The sequence below is a fragment of the Anguilla rostrata genome, chromosome 1 (assembly GCF_018555375.3).
Source record: "Anguilla rostrata isolate EN2019 chromosome 1, ASM1855537v3, whole genome shotgun sequence".
Classification (NCBI taxonomy): Eukaryota; Metazoa; Chordata; class Actinopteri; order Anguilliformes; family Anguillidae; genus Anguilla; species Anguilla rostrata.
In genome coordinates this window covers 65,256,781-65,277,697 of record NC_057933.1, presented here as the reverse complement: position 1 = coordinate 65,277,697, position 20,917 = coordinate 65,256,781, and the positions used below count along the sequence as shown (strand labels likewise).

At 39.8% G+C, this 20,917-nt stretch overlaps 1 protein-coding gene across 4 annotated transcripts; it reads right to left on the bottom strand.

Moving 5' to 3' along the window:
- Positions 1-3,138: 3,138 nt before the first annotated feature.
- Positions 3,139-12,250, bottom strand: tmem106ba (transmembrane protein 106Ba). 4 transcript variants are annotated; one of them, XM_064349616.1, is made up of 8 exons: positions 12,124-12,250; positions 8,373-8,576; positions 7,804-7,867; positions 7,479-7,638; positions 7,112-7,252; positions 6,253-6,302; positions 6,077-6,130; positions 3,139-5,760 (listed from the first exon to the last, which is right to left on the bottom strand). In XM_064349616.1, exons 2-8 carry the CDS (start codon positions 8,566-8,568, stop codon positions 5,622-5,624), a joined length of 804 nt encoding a protein of 267 aa, XP_064205686.1. In that variant the 5' UTR covers positions 8,569-8,576; positions 12,124-12,250; the 3' UTR covers positions 3,139-5,621. The 4 variants fall into 4 exon arrangements, with proteins under 4 accessions (XP_064205686.1, XP_064205696.1, XP_064205705.1 ...); XM_064349626.1 differs by having other exon boundaries at positions 8,373-8,579; positions 12,124-12,243; XM_064349635.1 differs by lacking the exon at positions 12,124-12,250 and adding an exon at positions 11,847-11,983 and having other exon boundaries at positions 8,373-8,579.
- Positions 12,251-20,917: the final 8,667 nt, after the last annotated feature.

Sequence of the window (20,917 nt, the reverse complement as noted above, 5' to 3'; positions counted from 1 at the left end):
TGCTTCCCTAGACTCATAGATCATATTTATGTTTCTTTTACCAGATGTTGTGAAATGGCTTCAACAGATGCATTTTTGTTCAGTTGACATTGTGTGCGACTTGCAACTCAACATTTCCCCCCTTTCGTATTTAAGAGTGCTGTTGAAGCAAAAAATATATTTCTGTTTTGCATTGCTTTGTTATTCAACATGACACAGATTAAATGTCATAACCTGAACAATATTGCAAGTATAAAACATATGGACATACAAAACTGGTCAGTTCTATTCAAAATAAATCAAATAAAATTATTTTTGTTGATTGTTCAAGAATTTCCTTTTAAGTCACAGAAGCAGTCAGGCAACTGATGTATTTTGTTTCAGAAGTATAACCTATACTATGCTGAAATAGATATAAAATGACCCAAAATAAAAGAATGTTTTCACAGGAGGAAAATTGTCAATGAGAACAACCTCCTCTTCCAGTGTCTATGAGGACAGTGAATCTGAACCATTTCCTCAAACAATTTTCCCATCTGACCGAAAGGATGGGGCCCAGTTTCACCTGATGTAGAGCCGCTGAAGAAAACACTATTAAAATCTTTCTCACATGTTAAGGTTTTGGCATTTTTACCTCAGTGAACACTGTACAGGAAACCTGAAACCTGCAAGGCTATCCAGAGGGATTTCAGCCTCACCCACGTGACACAGGGGGTCTTGTTTCTGAGTTGTTAAGTGAAACGAATCTGAGCCTCCATCCTGCTCAGGCGTCTTTAACGACACAAGCAGATGTGCATGCCTTTATCCACGGGAGACTCTCACTTCTAGAGCTTTGTCTCAGGGAACAAAAAGGTAGCACACTGACACACATACACAACACCAGTTGCAGTCCTCCTTGGTACAATATCACATCAAACCACTGTCACAAATGCATTGTTTAAAGCACGGTCAAATGCTGAATAAACCAAATCAAGCAATATTCTGCATTAGAACTCGCATTCTACACGGTACACACTGAGCATTCTCCATCCGCAGGCTGCTGTCCCTGTTTTCCTGATTTGCTGGCTCCGTTCGATCTATATCCTGTCTGTGCTGACCTGGACATGGGGATCAGAGAGCATTTCTCCAAAGCAGCTTGCCACGGGCGACACAGATGGATCGCAGGAGCTTAAATCTTTATGCAGATGTCAACGGCATGGAATCGCTTCTCAGAAAATTTCCCACAGTGGAATACAGACATTTTGAGAAAGATGTTTTTTTCCTATTTGATGCATGCTGTGACATTTTAAAGCATGTGCCAGTTTGAAGCTGCCACTCAGCCTTAGTGCTTTGGATCATGAGCAGTTCCTATAAGTACTAACCTGGCCATTCTGTTCTTGATGCTTACTAGTAATTTGTCTTGCAATGAACCCACTGAGGATATGCTGGTTCAGTTCTTTTTATTTTAGTCTTTGACACATATGCCTATATCCTGAAGAGTCTTCTTGATCAGTTTGACAGTTGAAAAGGGGTTTTCTTCAAAATTGAAAGTAATCCACTACAGTGGTCTTCTCAGGTCTACCGGCTTGTTTGCTATTGCTGAGCTCACCAGTGTGTTCTCACTTCTTGTCAATGTACCAAACAGTTGATTTTGACACACCCAATGCTTTGGCTGTGTCTCTGATCAATTTATTCAGATTTTTCAGCCTCATGATGGCCTGCTTTACAGGAATTGACACTTCTTTGGTCCACATGTTGAGAGACAACAGCAGGAGTGTTCATATTGCCAGTGGGTTGGCTTGAGTCTACAGTAGGGCCCCTGGTTTTACAGTAGCATTTGTCATAGTTTCTGTAACAAGATGGCATTTTATGGGGTGGAGTAGTTAGCCCCACGCCCAACCCCCAACCTGGAGGGCCAGGTGCTGTTTTTTGTCTGGCCTCTACCCTGAAACCTTCCCGGCTTGGTTGGACCTGCTGGGGGTATGACCCCTGCCGGTATAGCCTTCAGACAACAGCAACAGACACCAAATGTAAATTCCACACCTAGAATCAGCTGTAGACTTTTTGTCAGCATTTAACTGCACATGTTCATTATTTTTTTTTCCTTTTTGAATAAACACTTCAGGTTAGTTAGGCTAAGTAGCTATGTACCAAAAATGAAATATAAGTTCGGAGAAAACTTGACATTGTAGGGTATCTTCAAATGATGTCTACTGCATTCGTTTCTACCAACAGATGCCACCCTGTGGATACTATAGGCAATAGCAATCTAAGGAACATACACAGGGTTAGGGTGATCTAGTCTTGTAATACAGATTTTTTTCTGATATAGATTTTGCTCCCCTGGAAAGAGATGTAAAATGATATGCATTCAGCTGTATGACAGGCAAAATTCTACTATCTTCTACAACCCTCAAAGCAGTCTCACTTATGTTTATCCATTGTTCAATAAGGCTACAGTTTAATTTAATATAAAAACTAATTGTTGAATACAAACCAGTATTTAAGGAGAAAAAGGAACAGGTAATACATTCTCAATTCTCCAAATGGCCATTAGCTAAACTTCAAAAACTGTAGGGCATTTGGGATGCTCTGGTTATAGGAAAGCGAGGCAGTTTGTTGCTAAAGTGAAATTAATGGGCATAGATAATTCATTGCAAGCTCACAGGTAAACTCCATGCGCACCTTCACAGCAGAATGCATGGACATGACTATCCTCCGTGTCCAATCCCCACATGCTTTACCAGCACCATTGTTTCAGGATGCATTGCATTGCACAATATTTATCTAATGTGCACGGTACCAATTAGTGATATGGTATTTAAAGACCTCCAAGTAACATCCAGTAAAAACCCAATAGCTTCTAGGAGCCCCCACAGGGCAGAGTCACTGGATTTTTTAAAGGATTTTTATGTAAATAACAGCTCCTGCAACGGCTGCTTTTATGAATTAATCAACTGATTCTGTATCTAATTAAGGCGTATTTTCACAAATACGCTAATAAAAGCACATTTTCCTCCCAAAACACAATAATGTAAAACATGCTATAATTTATCTGGTAACTAAATTTCCCCAAAAGAGAAAAAAAGACCACAGCTGTAATTTTGGATCATAAAACAAAAATGTTTTGTGGAAGAAAAATAAAAGTCCAAGAGCAAACACAAAATGCACAATCAAAAGTGATTGAAATTTCCATTTTATTTTCATGCTGAGAAGAAACAATAGTATTACATTAGAAAAGCACACATCAGTTGTGGGAAAACAAAATAAAAAATAAACTCACAAAACAAGTATGTAACACATGCCATGTGATGGAAATGTGTGTAAACAAGTGTATTACCAAAGACAGTCCTCTGTGTACTCTCACACAGCTAATTCTACAGCTATGGTCTTAAGAATGTGTGAAGGCTATACAGCAAATAATTGCTGTTCTGCTGTCACCTTGTAATTGGAGGTGACAACCTGGACATGAATCCTTCGGTTAGATTTTTTTATTATTATACCTTCCACTGTAATATTACTATTACGAAATGCATTTGTACTTTAATATCCATTCCCAAACAAACAGAAAACAAACAGAAGTTTGAATGGATAACATCATCAAAATAACCATAGCTATAAATAACATGTGCAAGACTGCAAAAATGATGGATCATTTGCAAAACATCGTTCTGACACAGAAATCTGAGAAACTGACTGCATCAATTATGCACCATGCCGTGATGACAAAAAACAAAAAAAACAAATGTTCAAATGACACTACATTAAGAATGAGAACTAATGCGCCGTCACGTGCTGAACACCAGGCATCAGCCTGACGAGCATGCCAGGGCACGGGTTCTAAACCCAATCCCTTCTCACATTCACAAACAGCCATTTCAGCGGCTCTACCCAACCTCTTCAGGCGTCCATTGATGTTACTGCTGAACTGTTAACAGCCTTATCTTAGCAACCATAGCAAAATACAGCATTAGTCTAAACAAGCTGCGGTCGTGTAGACATCAAATGTTTGTGTATGCATTCAGATTCTTGTAAACTTAATTCAAATATTTACAAAGAGAAGTTTCCCAAACCTTTGTAGAAATTATCAGTATTAAAGTAAAGCATAATTTTTAAGTAATTCATCTAGTATAACAAAACCTATCCCATATGCCAGGTAATTTCTTCAACATTTTCCCTTAATAATATGCAAGTCACAAGTTAAACATTTTTTTTACTTGCGAATGATTACCTTTTTTAAAACACGATGAAAGGGACAGCACTTCCAACCTGAGGCTTAAAGGAGACTGTGGCTGCTCCTCATTATCCTCACATCTAAAATTCATCTTGAAATTAACTGTACCTTTCACATACAAGTACAGGTAACAACTAAACTGGAGCTCAACTCTTTAGATGAACGAAGACTTAAGTGTTTGTAAATTCACTGCAAGTAAACTCATTGCTCAATGCACCAGTCTCAAACATACATGGTTTATTTTGTAATGCCTAGATCATGAACATCAATTAGCTTTCCTTGTTTTTTATTTTCTACACTGTGGTTTAGACTGTTTTTTTTGGGACTTCCCTCCGTAAACTGGGCCACATATTGAACAAACTTCCAGTGGTGTTTCTACATATACCACTGTGTGGTGCTGAGACTTCGATGGAGAAGTGCAACATGAAGAAAAACATGCCTTTTCGACTTTTCAAAATGAAGAGACTATGACATGTCAAATTTACTCAGTAGACACAGGCAAGTAAAGATTCCATTGGCGACAACCCAATTGGGTCATTCAAACAAAAAGCCTTCCCAAAGACTTTTTCACATTTACATCATTCATACAGCAATATTGCACAACAGTGAGATCTGAACAAATAAATACAGAGTAAAGGCAATAAATATTAGTAGTAACATCACATGAGATTATGAGGTGATAATGTCAAATGTAGTAGACAAGAGGTACTTGCACTAAAATATGACAATGGAGAACAAAATGCCTGCTTTAAAGGCAAAAACTGTAGAATAGCTCAGAAAAGTAGCATACTGTCCTACCACCATTTACCATATAAAATGTGCTTGAAATTAATTTGACCTTTTATTGACACAATAAGAATCTGAAAATGAAACCAAGGAAAACTCTTAGTTGGGACAGACCATACCAAACACATTCACAGTCCCTACAATAGAAATGTATGAATGCTTAGTACATCAAACTAGCTCTTTCCTAGGGTTTCACTTTCTCACAAAAGCCTGGGTGCCTTTTAATAAAGTGCAAAACATGAAATTAATCAAATATAAACCAAAACTGGTTTGAGATTAGTGAGTTAGTGGTTCTACCATTTTTAACCAAGACTTCTCTTCTGTTTTATGCCATCACAGTGCACTGAATCTTCAATATCCATCTAAAGTGCATCTTTCCTTCCAACATAACAGGGGAATGTGAGGACCATAGAGATGAGGACAACTTTACACAAATGAGCCTTTTGCCCCCTATTCCCACTGCTAAACTTCTACTCCTAATGTCACAACTGAGTAAGGGTATCTTACACCAAGATCACCTACACACACACAGAAATGCATGACGCTTGCTTTCCCTGCAAACTAAGTATAACGGAACACAGTGAACCAGCTGGATGGCCTTCATGAAGGACTATCGAACAGCACTTTTCAATGGACAGTGGTGTTATTCAGGGAGTGCAACAGGATTGGAGATCTTGGCATGCCCATGTAAGGAAGTGGTGTTCCCTCCACAGTCCACATACTGGTACATCTCCTGAGAAACCTGCTCGGCATGCCCAAAGTACGCCGTGGTAACAGTCACCCTAGTGACCAAGGAAAAAAACAGTCAGAGGATTTCACAGCATTTTGTCTGCTTGGCTGCCAACAGCGGACATCCAACTGTCATGATTTACATTCTCATATTTACAAGAGAATCGTCTAAATAAGCAGCTATTCTTATAGAATACACTTTAGATTCACCATTTATTAGCGTTTCACAATGAAATCTACTCAGTATCTGGTGGGGTTCAAACACAGGGGATGCAGCTAAATTATTCACCTGGGGTACATTTTCTGATTCTTAATAATATTGAATTTAAAACACAAACATATGTCTACATTAAAAAAGGGGGTACTTACTGCATCATAACCACAATGTTGTGTACTTTTATGGTCTGCAAGGTGCAGTAATCACTAGAAGAGAAAGCAGACAAGTGGTTAAACTCGCCACTTATTTTCTATACCCCAAAAAGAGCAAACATTTTATGTACTAAATTTATTGAAACAAAACATAAATGACAGAGCTGTATACTTACTACATGTAGCTCATTTCATCCGCTATGGTGGTGGGAACCATATAGTCGATCTGGAAACGACAGGAGTGTTACCATTCCCTTCATTTAATCACGTAATTCTTCAGCTGACATAAGATCACTTATAAACAACAGCAATACGGCTGTTCCAACGAACCGCTGTTACAGTCATTTATGAAGCCGAGGATGCTGCCTACAGTGGAATTCTCTGTTCGTAAAAGGAAACATGAAGAATAACAGCACTGGCTGGTCTGACCGTTTGAACATGACAATGGGAGGAGTAGCTGACTTGAAACAAACGGTGTTCTGCAGGGCAAGTCCAGTAGGTCTAGGGCTACTATATAAATCACAGACACTAGCAACGTTCTCACACTGAGGCCTATAATAACGGATTATTTTCTTTTCACTCCGATTTGTCACAATAGGGGGTGAGCTCCAGCAGGGAGGAAAGTGAGTGATAAGGCGCATTGTTAGTCAGTGCACGGTCATGCCTTTCAGTGCGAAAACTGGTTTTCTGACTCCCGAAGCACGGCGGGAGGTAGCCAGGCTCCAGGATGGATCAATGTGATTTAATGCCAGAGATGGGGTTGGGTTTTCACATTGGAATTAGGCCGAGCCGGCTGGTGCTCCTTTGAAATTCTGAAGCTCAGTTCAGAAATGGGAAAGGCCGTTACACACATTCTGTTAAGAATGCAATTTCACTTGGGTACCTCCGTCACTTGAAAGGCGCCCAATAGACAAGGGCCTGGCTGTATAGTACAAGTTCTCTTTCGGATTTTGACCTGAAAAGTTCCAACAATGTGGAATGGCTTACCCGCTAACAGTTTAACCACGTGTGGGAGCCGAGCCAAAATGGCCGTACCTGCTGCATGTCCAGGGGTCTGATGGAGGTCACGTTGCTCATGCGAGTCTTGCCAATCACCGTCTTGGAGAACTGCACCTGGGCAGTGATGTTAGCTACCTCCACAGAATAGTAGTTATTATTGGTGATGCTCAGAGTGTTCTAGAAGCAAAAGAGATGGCAGTTATTTCCATCACCAGTGCACCCACCAAGATCAACAAAAAACCTAACATACACAGCAATGGACACAGTCTTTTTTTAACATCGCAGTCAGTAAAACTGATCTAAAGCATGGTTGATCATTGATGACAACCAAATCAGCATCAGTGTCACTCTGTGAAGACGTTAAGATAAAAAAGGAATGAGGAACAAAGAGTAAGCGGCTCACCGTAACGTTGAGATAGACGATGCGTTTGGCCTGGTCGTAGTTGACATAGACGGACTTCACTCCCACATAGGAGACGTCGATGGAGCGGGGAAACAGGAAGAAGACAGCGAGGCCGGAGAGTAGTAGACACACGCTGACTGACGCCGTCACATACAGCTTTCTACAGGACCACACGTCATCATTAGGGAGAAGGAAACCCATTAGACTGGACTACAGGCAACACTGAAAAGACTTTCGCAACAAGACTTACAGCTGTCCCCCATATTAGTCCAATGCCCAATGGAGTGGCTATTAAGAAACTGAGATTGAGAGATCATAAACTCACGTCCTTCTGGGTCGGAGCCTCTGGTCACTGTATGGAATCAAAGCAACAAGCTGATTTTCATGACCTGTGGTAGAAAGAATTTGAAATGGTTAATGGCAGGCAGAATGATGTGGCATGCAGAAACACAATCACATGTGCAGTCACACAAGCATGGTGTCTCCAATCTGAACTTGTACTTCCTTTTTCCTCTCTGGGTAAGTTCACTCATTAACTCTGGCAAACCATGACCGTCTGCCCGACTCCTCCTAATTACACTCACTAAGTACGTCCCAGTGCTTAATCTGAGGGGCTCATTTCCAGTTTTAGCGGCCCTATCCAGGACGTTTCATTCCTCAAGAGCACTGAGCCCAGTCATATAACCAATTATTCCCTAGGTTGCACATACTACAAATACAGATTTCTAATTTCCCTGATTCCCAGCCTGAGTAATAGAAAGTGTTCTGGCTTGTAGACATCTGAAAAACCTCAGGCTTGCAGCCATCTCTGTCTGGGGCTGCCAAGTCTGATCTGAACACAGCGCTGAAGACGAAACAGGAAGCAGGCGGGTTTAGCGCCGTCTGTGCCCGCACCTCGTGGGATCCGGCCGGTGCCCTGGCACGTGGGGCAGGTGACGCTGTCCCGGCCGGTGAACTCCACGTAGGGGAACTGAGACACGTCGCCGCCCCTGCCGTCCTCGCTGTGCGAGTCGGTGTACTCGGGGGCCGAGGTCAGGCCCTCCTGGCACTCATCCTTGTGCTTCGGGTGATGGGAGAGCGACTTGCCCATGACAACAGCTGCTGAGGCGAGGAAAGAGAAAAATGGGACAAGGTCCCAATGGCTTTATCTGCATCCGGTCCCTCTGCCCTCAAGCTTTCCCCAAAGACTTGGTTTTTCTGCGTCGCCAAGAGAGCCTGCGGCAAGGAGGCTATCCCAAAGCCGAGGGAGAGATTCCGACAGAGTTTAGGGGCACTTGGACAGCAACTTGCATAGGAATGCCCAATAATGTGTGGTACAGGTGCACTGACTTAGGTGAAAGGCACTCTGATTTCCAAATACAAATTTGGAACCAAAATCAAAGTTACCACTTAATTTCTGCACATACAGTAAGTGTAATAAACATTATGCTTCACAAAAGTATGTGGACCTCTATAGGCCTAGACATAAAGTGCTTGACAAGGAGCTAGCTTGTTTATAATAAAAATTGTCTAGCCTATTCAAGTAGCCTCCAAGGACAAAGCCCCTGCTTGAACAAACCAATGTAAGCCAATTTAGAATTTTAAGCATCTAGCCTACACCGCATAATGGTAAGCAAATTATTATGCTGAAGCCTTCAAACTGTAGTTAGTAAAGACAATACATTTTCTTGCAATCAGACTGTTACTTTTTCGGGCAATCAAATGAATTGAGGGTCTGGAAAAAAAACAAAACTAAATGACCTGTTCCAGCATAATTTTTGACTGGGGTTAAGAACAGGCTATAGGCTATGTGTGGAATGTTCCGTTCACAGAGTGCAAAAACTCATGCTGACCATTTGTTTCAGACCTTGTGCTGCAAATGGTGAAGTGTCTTTTTAGAAAATGTGCCGACAGTCAACAGATTATTTTCACCCCCTTCTGCAATGTGACATGCGGAGGCTAGCTGCTGCAGCAGCGACTGTTAGAGAGCACAGCTGGCAAAGGCAGACAGCAGGCATCTGATAGATCATAGGAATTACCAGCTAGAGATGAGGTGGGTGTTACCTGGCCGACTAAAGCCCTAAGTCCCTGGCAACGCTATAGTCAATTATGATTCACTCCCGAGGTCTCCCGGCAACAGCTGCCAAAGGCATCGCCCAGATTCTATTCTGGACAGAACCAATGTAGTCTGCACAGGTGCCACCACTGAGTATATCAGTTCAAAGTCATTTTTAAGCATTGCATTTTTGATTATCCGTTTAATCTAGTGGAGCGAGTTTAAATAAATTGTTTTGTAGCGTTTCAAATTCAGAACAATTCAATTTGATCACTAGCACAATCACTACTCCACATAGATCACATAGACTGAAAACAAAGTGGACAGTAACTTTGTATTTCTATTTCTCTTATTTTGTTGTTATATCATCATATTAATACAATTCCACTTGATACTGCAATGTGAGAAAATTAAAATGCCATCTTTAAATACCCATAATGCCTCCATTATGTGATCACAGGTAATGTCAAAAATTGTTTCAGTTCTACAAAAAGTAATATATTGCCCATTTTAATGTATAGACCACCTATATTCATACAGAATACAGCAATATTTGAGCACAAGCCCAACAAACTGTTGTAATCTCAGTCAAGTAAAATAATTTTACTTCAGGCCTTGTTATGAATCGGTGAGTCAAGACATGAAGGTTAACAAAAGCTGTTTAAGCTTTTTTTTTAACAAATTGCCCTCATTTTAGATAAATCCAATATTTCTCATCAATTTTACATCAAAAATAAATCATAGCAAGCCAACTGGATTGAGAAGAGCTTCATATTAATATGTGAAAAACCGGGATTCCAGAAGGTGCAACTGAAAAAAGAGTGTTACATTCGACACAGATCAAATTTGTACCGTTTTCAATTCATAAAATTAAGCATTTATTTTGAAACTCACTGGATATGTTTGTTGTCATTTATATAAAATGTTGCTGACCTTGAATTGTATTTAGTTTGCTTTTGATCTTGGAGGGGTGATTGTGCTTCTGATCCCATGACTATACTCCTCCAAAGATTTTAATGGTGCTGATTACATTAAAATAAATGGGAGTTTAATCGCTAATAAACTGGCCCTGCCTCCCACATAACCTTATCAGTATCAGAGCCAAATTATTTTAATTGGTTCTAATGTAAGGGTGCATCCCAAAGCTGAATAATTAATTACCTTGTTGCCCTTAAACTGTCCATGTGGCCCTTTATGTGTGTCAATCACACATAACAGGAAGGTCACTGTCAGAGAGGTCCAGTCTGGGACAGTCATTGTTGCAGGTGTAGTGGGTTTATGCCCCCATAGCCTATCAGGCTAGATGTTTTAGTCGTTTCTAAAGTACTCCATAGGCCCCTGCTTTAGAATGTGTTTAATACCACCTAAATAGGCCACGTTCATTTGGAATTGTTCTCAAGGGAAACGTTTTTACATTTATACCATGGCTTTACACCGGACTATTGAGCTTTCTGTACAGCTTGAAAGCACATATTTCCACCTCTTGCTACCAACACAATTGCCAATACTTCTGTGATTCAACATATTTTGATTTTGTCACACCGACATCCACTTACTGGAAATGCCAGTGCTATGCAGGTATTATTGATAATAATTAGCCTACCTGAATTCAGCCTCGCAAACAAAGATTTATGCTTCGGCAACAAGCATTTTGTTCATAAAATAAATAAGGACTTAAATGTTCCTACTAGGTACACAGCAACAACAACAAAAAATGAAGTTAACGAATAGAGCCCAGCTGTTTGCATTACAAGCTAGGGAGCGTTAGCTATCGATAGTTTTTCTTTAAAAACAAAACCCTGGACTACGAATAAGACAATTGCTAGCATACACGTACAATACTGTAACTCAGTTAGCTATCGATACGCGCAATACATATTTAACGTTAACAAGTCTAGCACATTTCTTTCAATAGTGCACATTCAGCAAGTAACTATGGCGTTAGTGCAGCGTTTGCTATCGGGCACTCTCAACCGCAAATAATGATAGCTAGTCCACAGGGCTATGGCAAGCCGTTTCGCATCACATGTCATGGGCATTCGTCAAAAATAACGCTATCTTGCTAATTTATTAGTTAGGTCGACAGACGTTGGCAAACGTTCGCTACCATAACAACCATCAGATATTCTTTAGTAAAACGAGCATGTGGTCTAGCGTTAATTAGCAATGATCTACAAGCGCGAAACAAATGTTAGTAAATGGTTGTCTCCAAACACAGAGCTAACGTGATAATGGTAGCTGACAAACTAGCTGCGACTGGTGATTATCACTTAACGTTAGCCTAACAATGCCGTTCGCAGAAGATTACGTTTTAAGATAGGGATGCAGCCTACCCGCAATCTGTCGTTATGGATGAATTGTGATGCATGCGGTTCACGTTGATAACGTTAGCTCTTAGCTAAAAGCTGGGTAGCTTCATAACAATCTAAGCTACGGCTGTGGCTAGTTCGGCCTGTCCACCAGTGCGGTCAATACAGTAGCACTCTAGTGTGAACAACATGCATGTATCGTCATTGACAAGGTAATTATCACCCTTCATAAAATACAGCGAAACAGCTAACATCCATTCTCATTTGAACAGTCAGATATTCAATGCCATTCCACTCTTACCGGAATGTAACCTTCTGTAGCTATTTTTTTGGCAGTCGTTGGAGATACTTGCTTATTCCTCCCATTACTTTGACCTGCGTTATTCTTGGTCACGCCCTCTTCGGGTCTCGTGCCAATGGGGATGACGCAACTATCCATTTGTATTGATGAGTAAAAACTGAAATATAGCCTAACTGAAGTATATTGTTAGTTAGTTCCTCAGTGTTGCACAGTCTGATAATATGGTTCATTATTCACAAATGAACCCAACAGACTAAAATAGACAGGTCGACAAAAAACTGGTGTGTGTTTGTGTGTGGGTTACAATAATGGTTCTTTAGGGTTCTATATAGAACCCTATGGAATTTATGGTTCTATATTGAACCCTACGGTTCTGTCCTTGGCTGCAAAGAACCATTTCTCAAAACAGCGTTCTATATATAACTATTTGTTAGTCCCTTGCCTTTTGTTTTTGCTTTGCATAGTTTCATAATTGTTGAGGTAATGACTAATGGGGATCTTAAATAAATAAATAAATAAATAATCAAATTCCAGGGCCTCAGAATTTTAGAGCCCTGAAATTGCATTATGAAGCTAACAGGCTATTAACGAGAGCAAAGCAGCAGAAGCCAATGAGCTGTTTGCGAGTACTATTAGTCAATTTACTATTTACAAGGTCACACAAATATTAAAGAATTATGCAATTTGGGTGAACTATCACTTTAAATTTATTGGCAGCAAGCATGGGTTAAAATATAAACCTTCAACCCTACTCAACAATTTACAAAACATATGTAACAAAAAAGTATAGCAGATATATATGTGTGTGTGTGTGTGTGTGTGTGTGTGCGTGTGCGTGTGCGTGTGCGTGTGCGTGTGTAGTGTGTGTATGTGTGTGTGTTTGGTAATTCAGCCTTAAAGGGCCATACCAGCATTTTTTGGAATCTTGACATATTTGTCTCTTTACCTTGACAGTAATTGTTTGCCCCATGAAGCCTTTTGTTTTGTTGCACACTTTGGTTTCTTAAATATTTGGCAACACTAGATTGTTTTGAAAATGCCCCCATATGGGCCCATTCATTTTGAAAGTATATTGAAAACACATTTCAAACATGCACATTCACCATTTTATTATACCAGCATGCCTCTCAAGGAATTTAGTCTGATCCCCCCCCCCCATCATTCATTTTATTGCTCTGTCATCAACTTATGAATTGTGTTGCTAAAATGATGCAAAACACCACATCTCAAATTTTACAGCAATAAAATAATTAATAAAAAACTAATGTATACTGATACGTTGGTATGGCGCTGATATGGTCTTTAAAAAATAACTCTAGAGATGAAAAAAGTCATGAAATACCGTAAAAAAGCCAGTTTTTCTGGACTTGCATTCAACAGACAAAGGATAGATTTCACTCTGGAGTTGTAATGGACATGTATCAAGAGACGGTTCTGAATACCGAGGGAAAATAGTAGAATGGTGTGGACTACAGATCGAAAGCTGTGTGTGTGTGTGCGTGCGCACGATTGACTTCCACAATATTCTGCTGTGAAACAAATATATCATTCTTACTCGGGTGCAATTACCTAAAATTCCCATGTTTCAACATGCCCCGCGGCAAGTGTAGGCCTATATAGGCTTCACAACAAAAATGATAGCATAAGAAATTTTGACTACAATAATTTAATTAGCTAAATTAAATACGTGTTGAAGTTTAACAATCAAAATTTGCCATGAGAATGATACAATCTCAACGGAAAAAGCGTTTTTACGCTGTTTTACGTATTGTAAAACGGTCACACGATACCGTAAGCTGTGGTGATAACACATACATAAATAAAACTAGAGTGCTGTGGGACAGATGGTCGACATTTCTGTCCTGTTCCGCAGGACGGTGGAATAATCTGAAACGCAATAGTTCTTTTTGACAAAAAGCCACGTGAGGAACGCGCGACAGCTGTGCTCTTTCACATTATCTGTGTGATTTGATTTCCATTTTAAATCAAGAAAATGCAGAACCGGCATAGAGACCTTGCCGGTGTTCCCGTCCCAACGGACTATTTAAATTGGGATGTGTCGTTCTCAGTCAATGGGGGAAAAATCAGGCAAGATACAACATAAGATATTTTGACACACATTATTCAGAAACCCAAGTAACGGGGTATCTTCTGGGATGCCTTCAATATGGCGTTTAATGTAAACTATAATACGTAGGCTAATTCATGTATCGTGTTTTGCCTTAGGCACATATACTTATTTCATCATTTAAATATAGGCTACAGACAATGTGTTACGTGTTCGTAATACACCGTGCACAAAGTAACAACTTGTAAATGCACATAATGCATAATAAAATTGGAATCAATAACCCCGCAATAAATTACGCTACAATATTACGAAAGCCAAATAAAAGTTAATCTATCACCCTCTTCATTGCTTGTGGACATGCATTCTGACAAGCAGAAAATCTGAAAATAGAAACCATCGGCAAATTTTAGAGCTTGCACTACCACTTTCTCCAGACGATGGCAGTAGGCAGCTTTTGACATCCATTGGCACCAGTGTCTACACGTTTTTGTCACGATGCGCACACAAACACATAAAACAATAAAAATAAAAAATCTGTGGAATTTACTGGTCTAATCATGGAAATATTTTATTATATCGTTTCGTCTGTCAGGATGGTCTAGATCCGAACTTGTCGTACTTCCCCGCCGATTTGCAACTTGTCTCATTGTGTAGGGTAGGCCTACTTCAAAGTTGTTGGTATTATCGTTTCCGAGTGCACGAAAATATTCATCAAAATATTTTACGATACTTCTGTTCTGAAACGTCATTTGGCATGACCTGGGAAAATGAAGGTGGAGGAAAGTAATTCTTCAGGGATGCAGAATAAATACAATTTTGTCATTGTGCCAAAGAAAAGAATGAGCATACATAATCAATGCATTGGTGGTGGTAATCTATGTCTTTCTACCTAGATCCCCTGTGTCAACAAGCATAGATAAAGTTTACCTGAGCAATCCTTTCTCATATTAGTCTTTGAAGAAAGTAAAATTTGCTGATATTTGAATTGTTTAGCAGCGGACCATTACCAACTGGAGCTCAGTTTCAGAGTATTGAGGTGAAATGGACAGATAGCTATTAGTAGAGAAGCAGAGGATGTGGTAAGGGTTGTAGCAGTTAGTGTTTGTAGATATGTAGGAATAATGCAGTGGAATCATCTTTGTTGAAAAAGACCTGTGGAGTTAGACAACATGACAATTACATTTATGTTTCATTGGAGAAGGTGGGGTTAAGGTGAAGACCAATAAGAGAGCAGCATTCTGGTGGTCAAATAGATAACAGTCCTGACTAGGCAAAGTGAAAGTAGTCCATGTGGTGCAATACAGTGCCCTGGTAAAAATGGCTTTTGAACTCAATGGGAGGTGTTAATTGGACAATCAGGTTGGATTTTGGACATGAAGAATTAAAAGGTTATGGTCTGCACTGCAATGTGCCAGGTACTGTCAAGTTTTGCATTGATATTTTTGCTACCTCCCATCCCTCAGGGTCAGGAAGGGGGGAGATGACAAGGTGGTTTCTAAGGTGATTATGAGGCCCTGGACCAGTGAGGACCATCTGCAGGGACACCGAGTGTTGGACTCAGAGAGGCTGAGTGAAGGCTGGTGGGTAATCCTGGTATTCCCAGCAGAGACAGCCCTGTTTGTCATAATAATGGCATGTGTGAATTAAGTAACTGCCATGAAGAATTATTGGATGAAAAGCTAATCTAACACATGCCTAAACAGATGGAGACTTCAGGTTCATACAGTAAAGATATCTATTAGGTAAGCTTTAACTTCCCTCATCCGTCTTTGTATAGCCCTGACACAGTTTTAGTGGACTGTGGTATACAGAATCTGCTCATTCAGTGTGTAATATTTTTTCCCTCCTGTGGAGTCCTGCTCCTCTGGCACACAAACATATTTTGTGAAACAGACTCTCGGCTGGTGGGTGCAGCTGCCCACAATATTGGTGAGGTTATACGGCCAAAGTGAAATCAAACAACCTTACAGATCCCTTGACCTAACAAGGCTTGTGCAGAGGCTTGTGAGCTATGGATTGTGCACTGAACATTTCCCACTGCATTTATATAGTTTGCACGGCCAATAGGAGAGAGCTCTAGAAGAGATTCAGAGAGCATATATTTCTAGGAATATGCCTCTCTGATATCAGGTAGCTTGAATTCAATATTCTGTATTATATTGCATCCTGATAGTTTTGCTTCCCCTTTGTCATCTAATCTCAACCATTCAAATCATAGAGGATCTAATGCTCTGAATTATATAAAGAGCTCAATCGGGACTAGAGACAACAAATTCCAAAAATAAACACTTATCTTCACAGATATATTATTTTATAAATGTGCCTATATTCACATATAATTTTAGTGTATTAAGTACTTGTGAAATAAGTACTGAGAGACTCAGTACTTGATTAGTATCTGATCATAGGATAGCTGGCTATGCTCACATAAATGAGGTCAGAAAAAACAAACAAAAGAAAAATATGCAAAACACAAATCCTTCCTTTTAAGAAACATGCTACTTTCAGTCTCAATGCTTTTTCTTTTCAAACAGCAACAACCTGAAATCAAATTCTGATCAGCTGTATTTCATCAGTGAAAATGCACTGATGCTCTTAATTGATTTTTTCCCTCACTGCTGTGGTTGATATTACCAATACAAATAAGGTTATGAAGTTAAATTCAATTAATAATATAAATTGAAAGCTAATATAATGTAGTTCTATTTGTGCCTGAGTGGTTTAAGTGGTTAAGACTTTCCTGGACCAAGGGAGAAGGGGAAAAATATAGGTTACTTTTATGGCATGAAAAGATACCATTGGTGGTCATACCTCTGTATTTTTTCATTGTGAATTACTATATTTTATGATTCAATGATATCATTTTGGTGATGGAAAGTATATTACAACTGTCAGCGTGGGCAAAAAAGGGCATTGATGGGTTAAAACTCAAAAGTCTGGAGGAATAAGATGTTCTGTGGTCCTCTCATGGAGTGGCAGTTGCCTGCTCAATTTTAGAATGTACCATTATCGGAGGCTGCTTCGCACATACAGGGTTATCCACTGGAACGTGATCAGATTTGCAAATAAATCAAATGAAATAAATCCAGGTGAAAACCTGCTGGACAATGCAGGGAGGTAACAGTCCCCCAGCAGGTCGCCCCGGTAATGCTGCCTGTAAGGTTGAGATAAGGCAACTTGGACTGCGGTGAGGGCATGCCGCACCTCTTCAGGTGTCAGCATTTCAAACAATCATCTGCTGTACAGCGTCTCAGGATTAAGTCCCTGCTGTGAGGGGGAAGATGAGGACTGTGACACAGGTCCAGCAGTGGAATGGAAAATGGCACAGCGGAAAAAGGAGTTATCCTCAATGCTAGTGCTCACCAAGGCAGGGTGACTAATAATTAAGAGCTATGCTGATTTCAGTTCTGCTGCATCTACTACTACCACTACTACTATTACTGGCTAATAATAATAATAATAATAATAATAATAATAATGTGTCTACAGGTTGCTGGGTGGTACATCTATAAGGACATTTCTTCAGTGAATTGATGTGTTCCACAGTCTAGGATGGAATCCTGACCATTCCTATGCTGACTGAGGCTGGCAGCCCAGTAGATTAGTGCATCATTTCTGCAGCATCACTCAGGGAGGAAAGGTTGTTACTTTCTATGATCTGACTGCGCCAACTGCACTTGTTTTGCTGTCCTCCAGGAGGTAACTTTGAGGCAGTAACATTGCATCTAATCGATTGTGGAATCAACAGAAGCCGAGGCTGGCTGTGCACCCTCCCAAAATGATGCAGGACAGGGCTGCCCAACCCTATTCATGGAGACCTACCCTCCATTAGGTTTCCACTCCAACCCTAACAGAGCACACTGCGTTCAACAGCTAGGGATCTCGATGAGTTGCTAATTAGTAGAATCAGGTGTATCACTTTAGGGGGGGTTATCCTGACCCCCACGGACACCAAACAGACAGCACCTGTACTTATAACACTTTATCCCCTTGCACTATTGTTTATTGTTTACCGTTTGCACTATGTATATGTTATGTTATGTCTGTTATGCTTCTATTGCACTATGTTTATCTTATTTTATTTATCTATTTTATGTTCACTGTTATGCTCCACCTGACCAAAACAAATTCCTTGTATGTGTAAACCTACTTGGCAATAAAACCTGATTCTGATTCTGATTCTGATTCTGAGTTGAAATGAAAACTTACAGGACGGTAGATCTCCAGGAAAAGGGTTGGGCAGCTCTGATGTAGGACACTGCAAAGATGGGAAACTTCATTTTCACATTCAGTTAAAAATGCTAACACCTATCATTTACAATATAGGGGCAAACAATTAAACGGGGAAAACTGTGCCCACTGCTGCTTATGGCCCTCTACCTTTGGACAACGTAACACGGAAAAATAAGAAAATATTTATTTATTGTCATATATGTGATACAACTGCTGGGGCGAATTTATCAAATGAAAAGGCTGCAATTGTCAGTTTGTACTCATAATGGTTCATTTGTAAGTTCACATTTGCACAATTTCCCATTACCCACTGGTTCCGTGACAGGTGTTTTTCCTATCAAATCAACACATCTGACATGACCTTTTCTTCCATCCTGACGCCTGTCACATAACATATACATGCATGTCATCTGCAATAAAAGGCTGACATATGCAAAAGGCATATCACCGCCCGACAGCAGTTGTTTCTTTTTATTTTCTCGGCTATGCTGTTGATCTAGATTAATTTCTCATTTAGTTTATCTGTCTGCCTATTTTTGTGCACCAGTTCTCTCTGTAGCATCACTTCTGTCTTTGTAAGAGCTTTATAGTCTACGCTTCCTGGGGGAGGTGGAGGCTTTGCCTGCCGTATTGGGTAGATGTGATATAGATGTGTCACCTTGTCATGCAATTGGGTGGGTTTTGTGGGGCGTATGTGATGGAAATGAAAGTAACTGTCTGCAGTTACTGTGCCACTAATGCCACGTTAGATGATAAATGCCCGGTGATACCTCCTAAGCTTTTTGTGTGTCACTGCACTGCATGACTTGCACTGTTCATATCTCGCAGATGAATACTAATTGCTTCTTAATCTCCCAGAGGATGGAATTCACAAGAACTAGAGTGTCAGCTCAGAACTCATGCGAACACAAGACAGTGTATAAAACAAATGAATAATCATAATGATGTTTTTTTTAGATAAGCCTTTTATTGTAATCCTGTACTGTATAGCAAATTGCAGTTTGTAATTAATGTAAGATTAGTTTTATTGTTTTATTATTTTACTCAGACTAAATTCTGTTGACATGACCGGGTATTAAATGTGCTGTTTTGGGAAAATTTTTACTCAGGGCTTGTTGTTTTTTTCTTCTAGGATGTTTAAGAAGACATGCAACATGCTGCAGGCACACATGTTTTGAAGGGTGTCAATTATTATTGGTGGCTCTTAGTAAAATAACTAAATATTAAGAATAACACTATACCATTCATCATACGAAATATGAAATGAAAAATAAAAAATGACAACAACTAGCAGAAGTAGTTCCTGTATTCATATCCATAATATGTAGTAGGGTTTGGTCTTTGTCCAGTGACTAAATGAGAGGGGGGTCACTGTTTTTCTTGCTGATCTAATTTGCTTGGCTCTTACTTGGCACATTATCATCTAGATCTTAGTGTCCTGGGCCAGTCTGGCCCTTGGTGGAATTTTTTAAGAGCATAAAATATCCCCCTGCACCAATCCAATTTCTTTAACTGAGACTTCCCAAAATAACTTTATTAGATTAGAAAGATAATACAGCATAACGACCCACATTAAAATACTAAGGCTATATTCAAATCATGTTTTGCTTCAAATTTAATAACAGTTTTTCTTTGCTTTGCCCTTTTATATCCAATACTATCACATAAATGATGGTGAAATAACATGATATAGGATCCATAAGTAATAAAATCTCAATCTCAAATTAATTATAGTAATTGCAGAGAGTTGAATGTACTGTTGGCTTCTGAATGCTGAGTTGATCCAGTAGAATGCATCCTTGCTGACAAAATTTAAGTCCCCTGAATGACCATTAAAGTGGCCAAACAACAGACTACATTTGCACGGTACATTCAGCTCTTAGCTTGTTTTGAAACTTAACAGATTTCCTTTCAAATGTCCAAGGTCAATCACTTGGTCTTCACCTGTAAATGCGTAAATGAAAAACTTTTTAATGATTTATTTTTTGTTTGTTAAAGGCTATAATTGGATCAGCACACAAACCTATTTGTCTTCTTCTACCTGTGTGGAGTTTATGTTCCATTTTAAAGTTTTGAAATAATAAAAAGAGAGGTCAATCGTATATACCTGCATGCACGTAGATTAATTGTTTATGTTGTGTTGTGTAATAAGATAATTTGTGTGTGTGTGTGTGTGTGTGTTTACATGCACATGCGCACGTGAATGCTTGCCTGTCTGTCTGTCTGTCTGTCTGTCTGTCTGTCTGTCTTTCTGTCTGTTTATTTGGCCTTTAGCCAGGTACAGAGATGTCAGATTGAGGCAGAGAAAGGGGATTTAATTACATTCACTCCATTGTAATCTCCAAAGTAACCTTTTAATTTATCAAATTGCAGAGCGGTTTGAGGACAGCGAGTGACAGGGCCAGGGCAGGGATGACTGTAGGTCACGCGCGATAAGTCAGACCCGCCGGGCGACTAAGGTCTCAGCACCCTGGACAGCGTCTGATCACT

Excerpts from the sequence above, each read along its gene's own strand:
- tmem106ba (XM_064349616.1), bottom strand. The coding sequence starts at position 8,568 with ATGGGCAAGTCGCTCTCCCATCACCCGAAGCACAAGGATGAGTGCCAG. Across the intron at positions 7,868-8,372 it reads CACCGGCCGGATCCCACGAG|GTCATGAAAATCAGCTTGTT; the intron begins GTGCGGGCACAG and ends TTTCTACCACAG. Across the intron at positions 7,253-7,478 it reads TCGTCTATCTCAACGTTACG|AACACTCTGAGCATCACCAA; the intron begins GTGAGCCGCTTA and ends TTTTGCTTCTAG.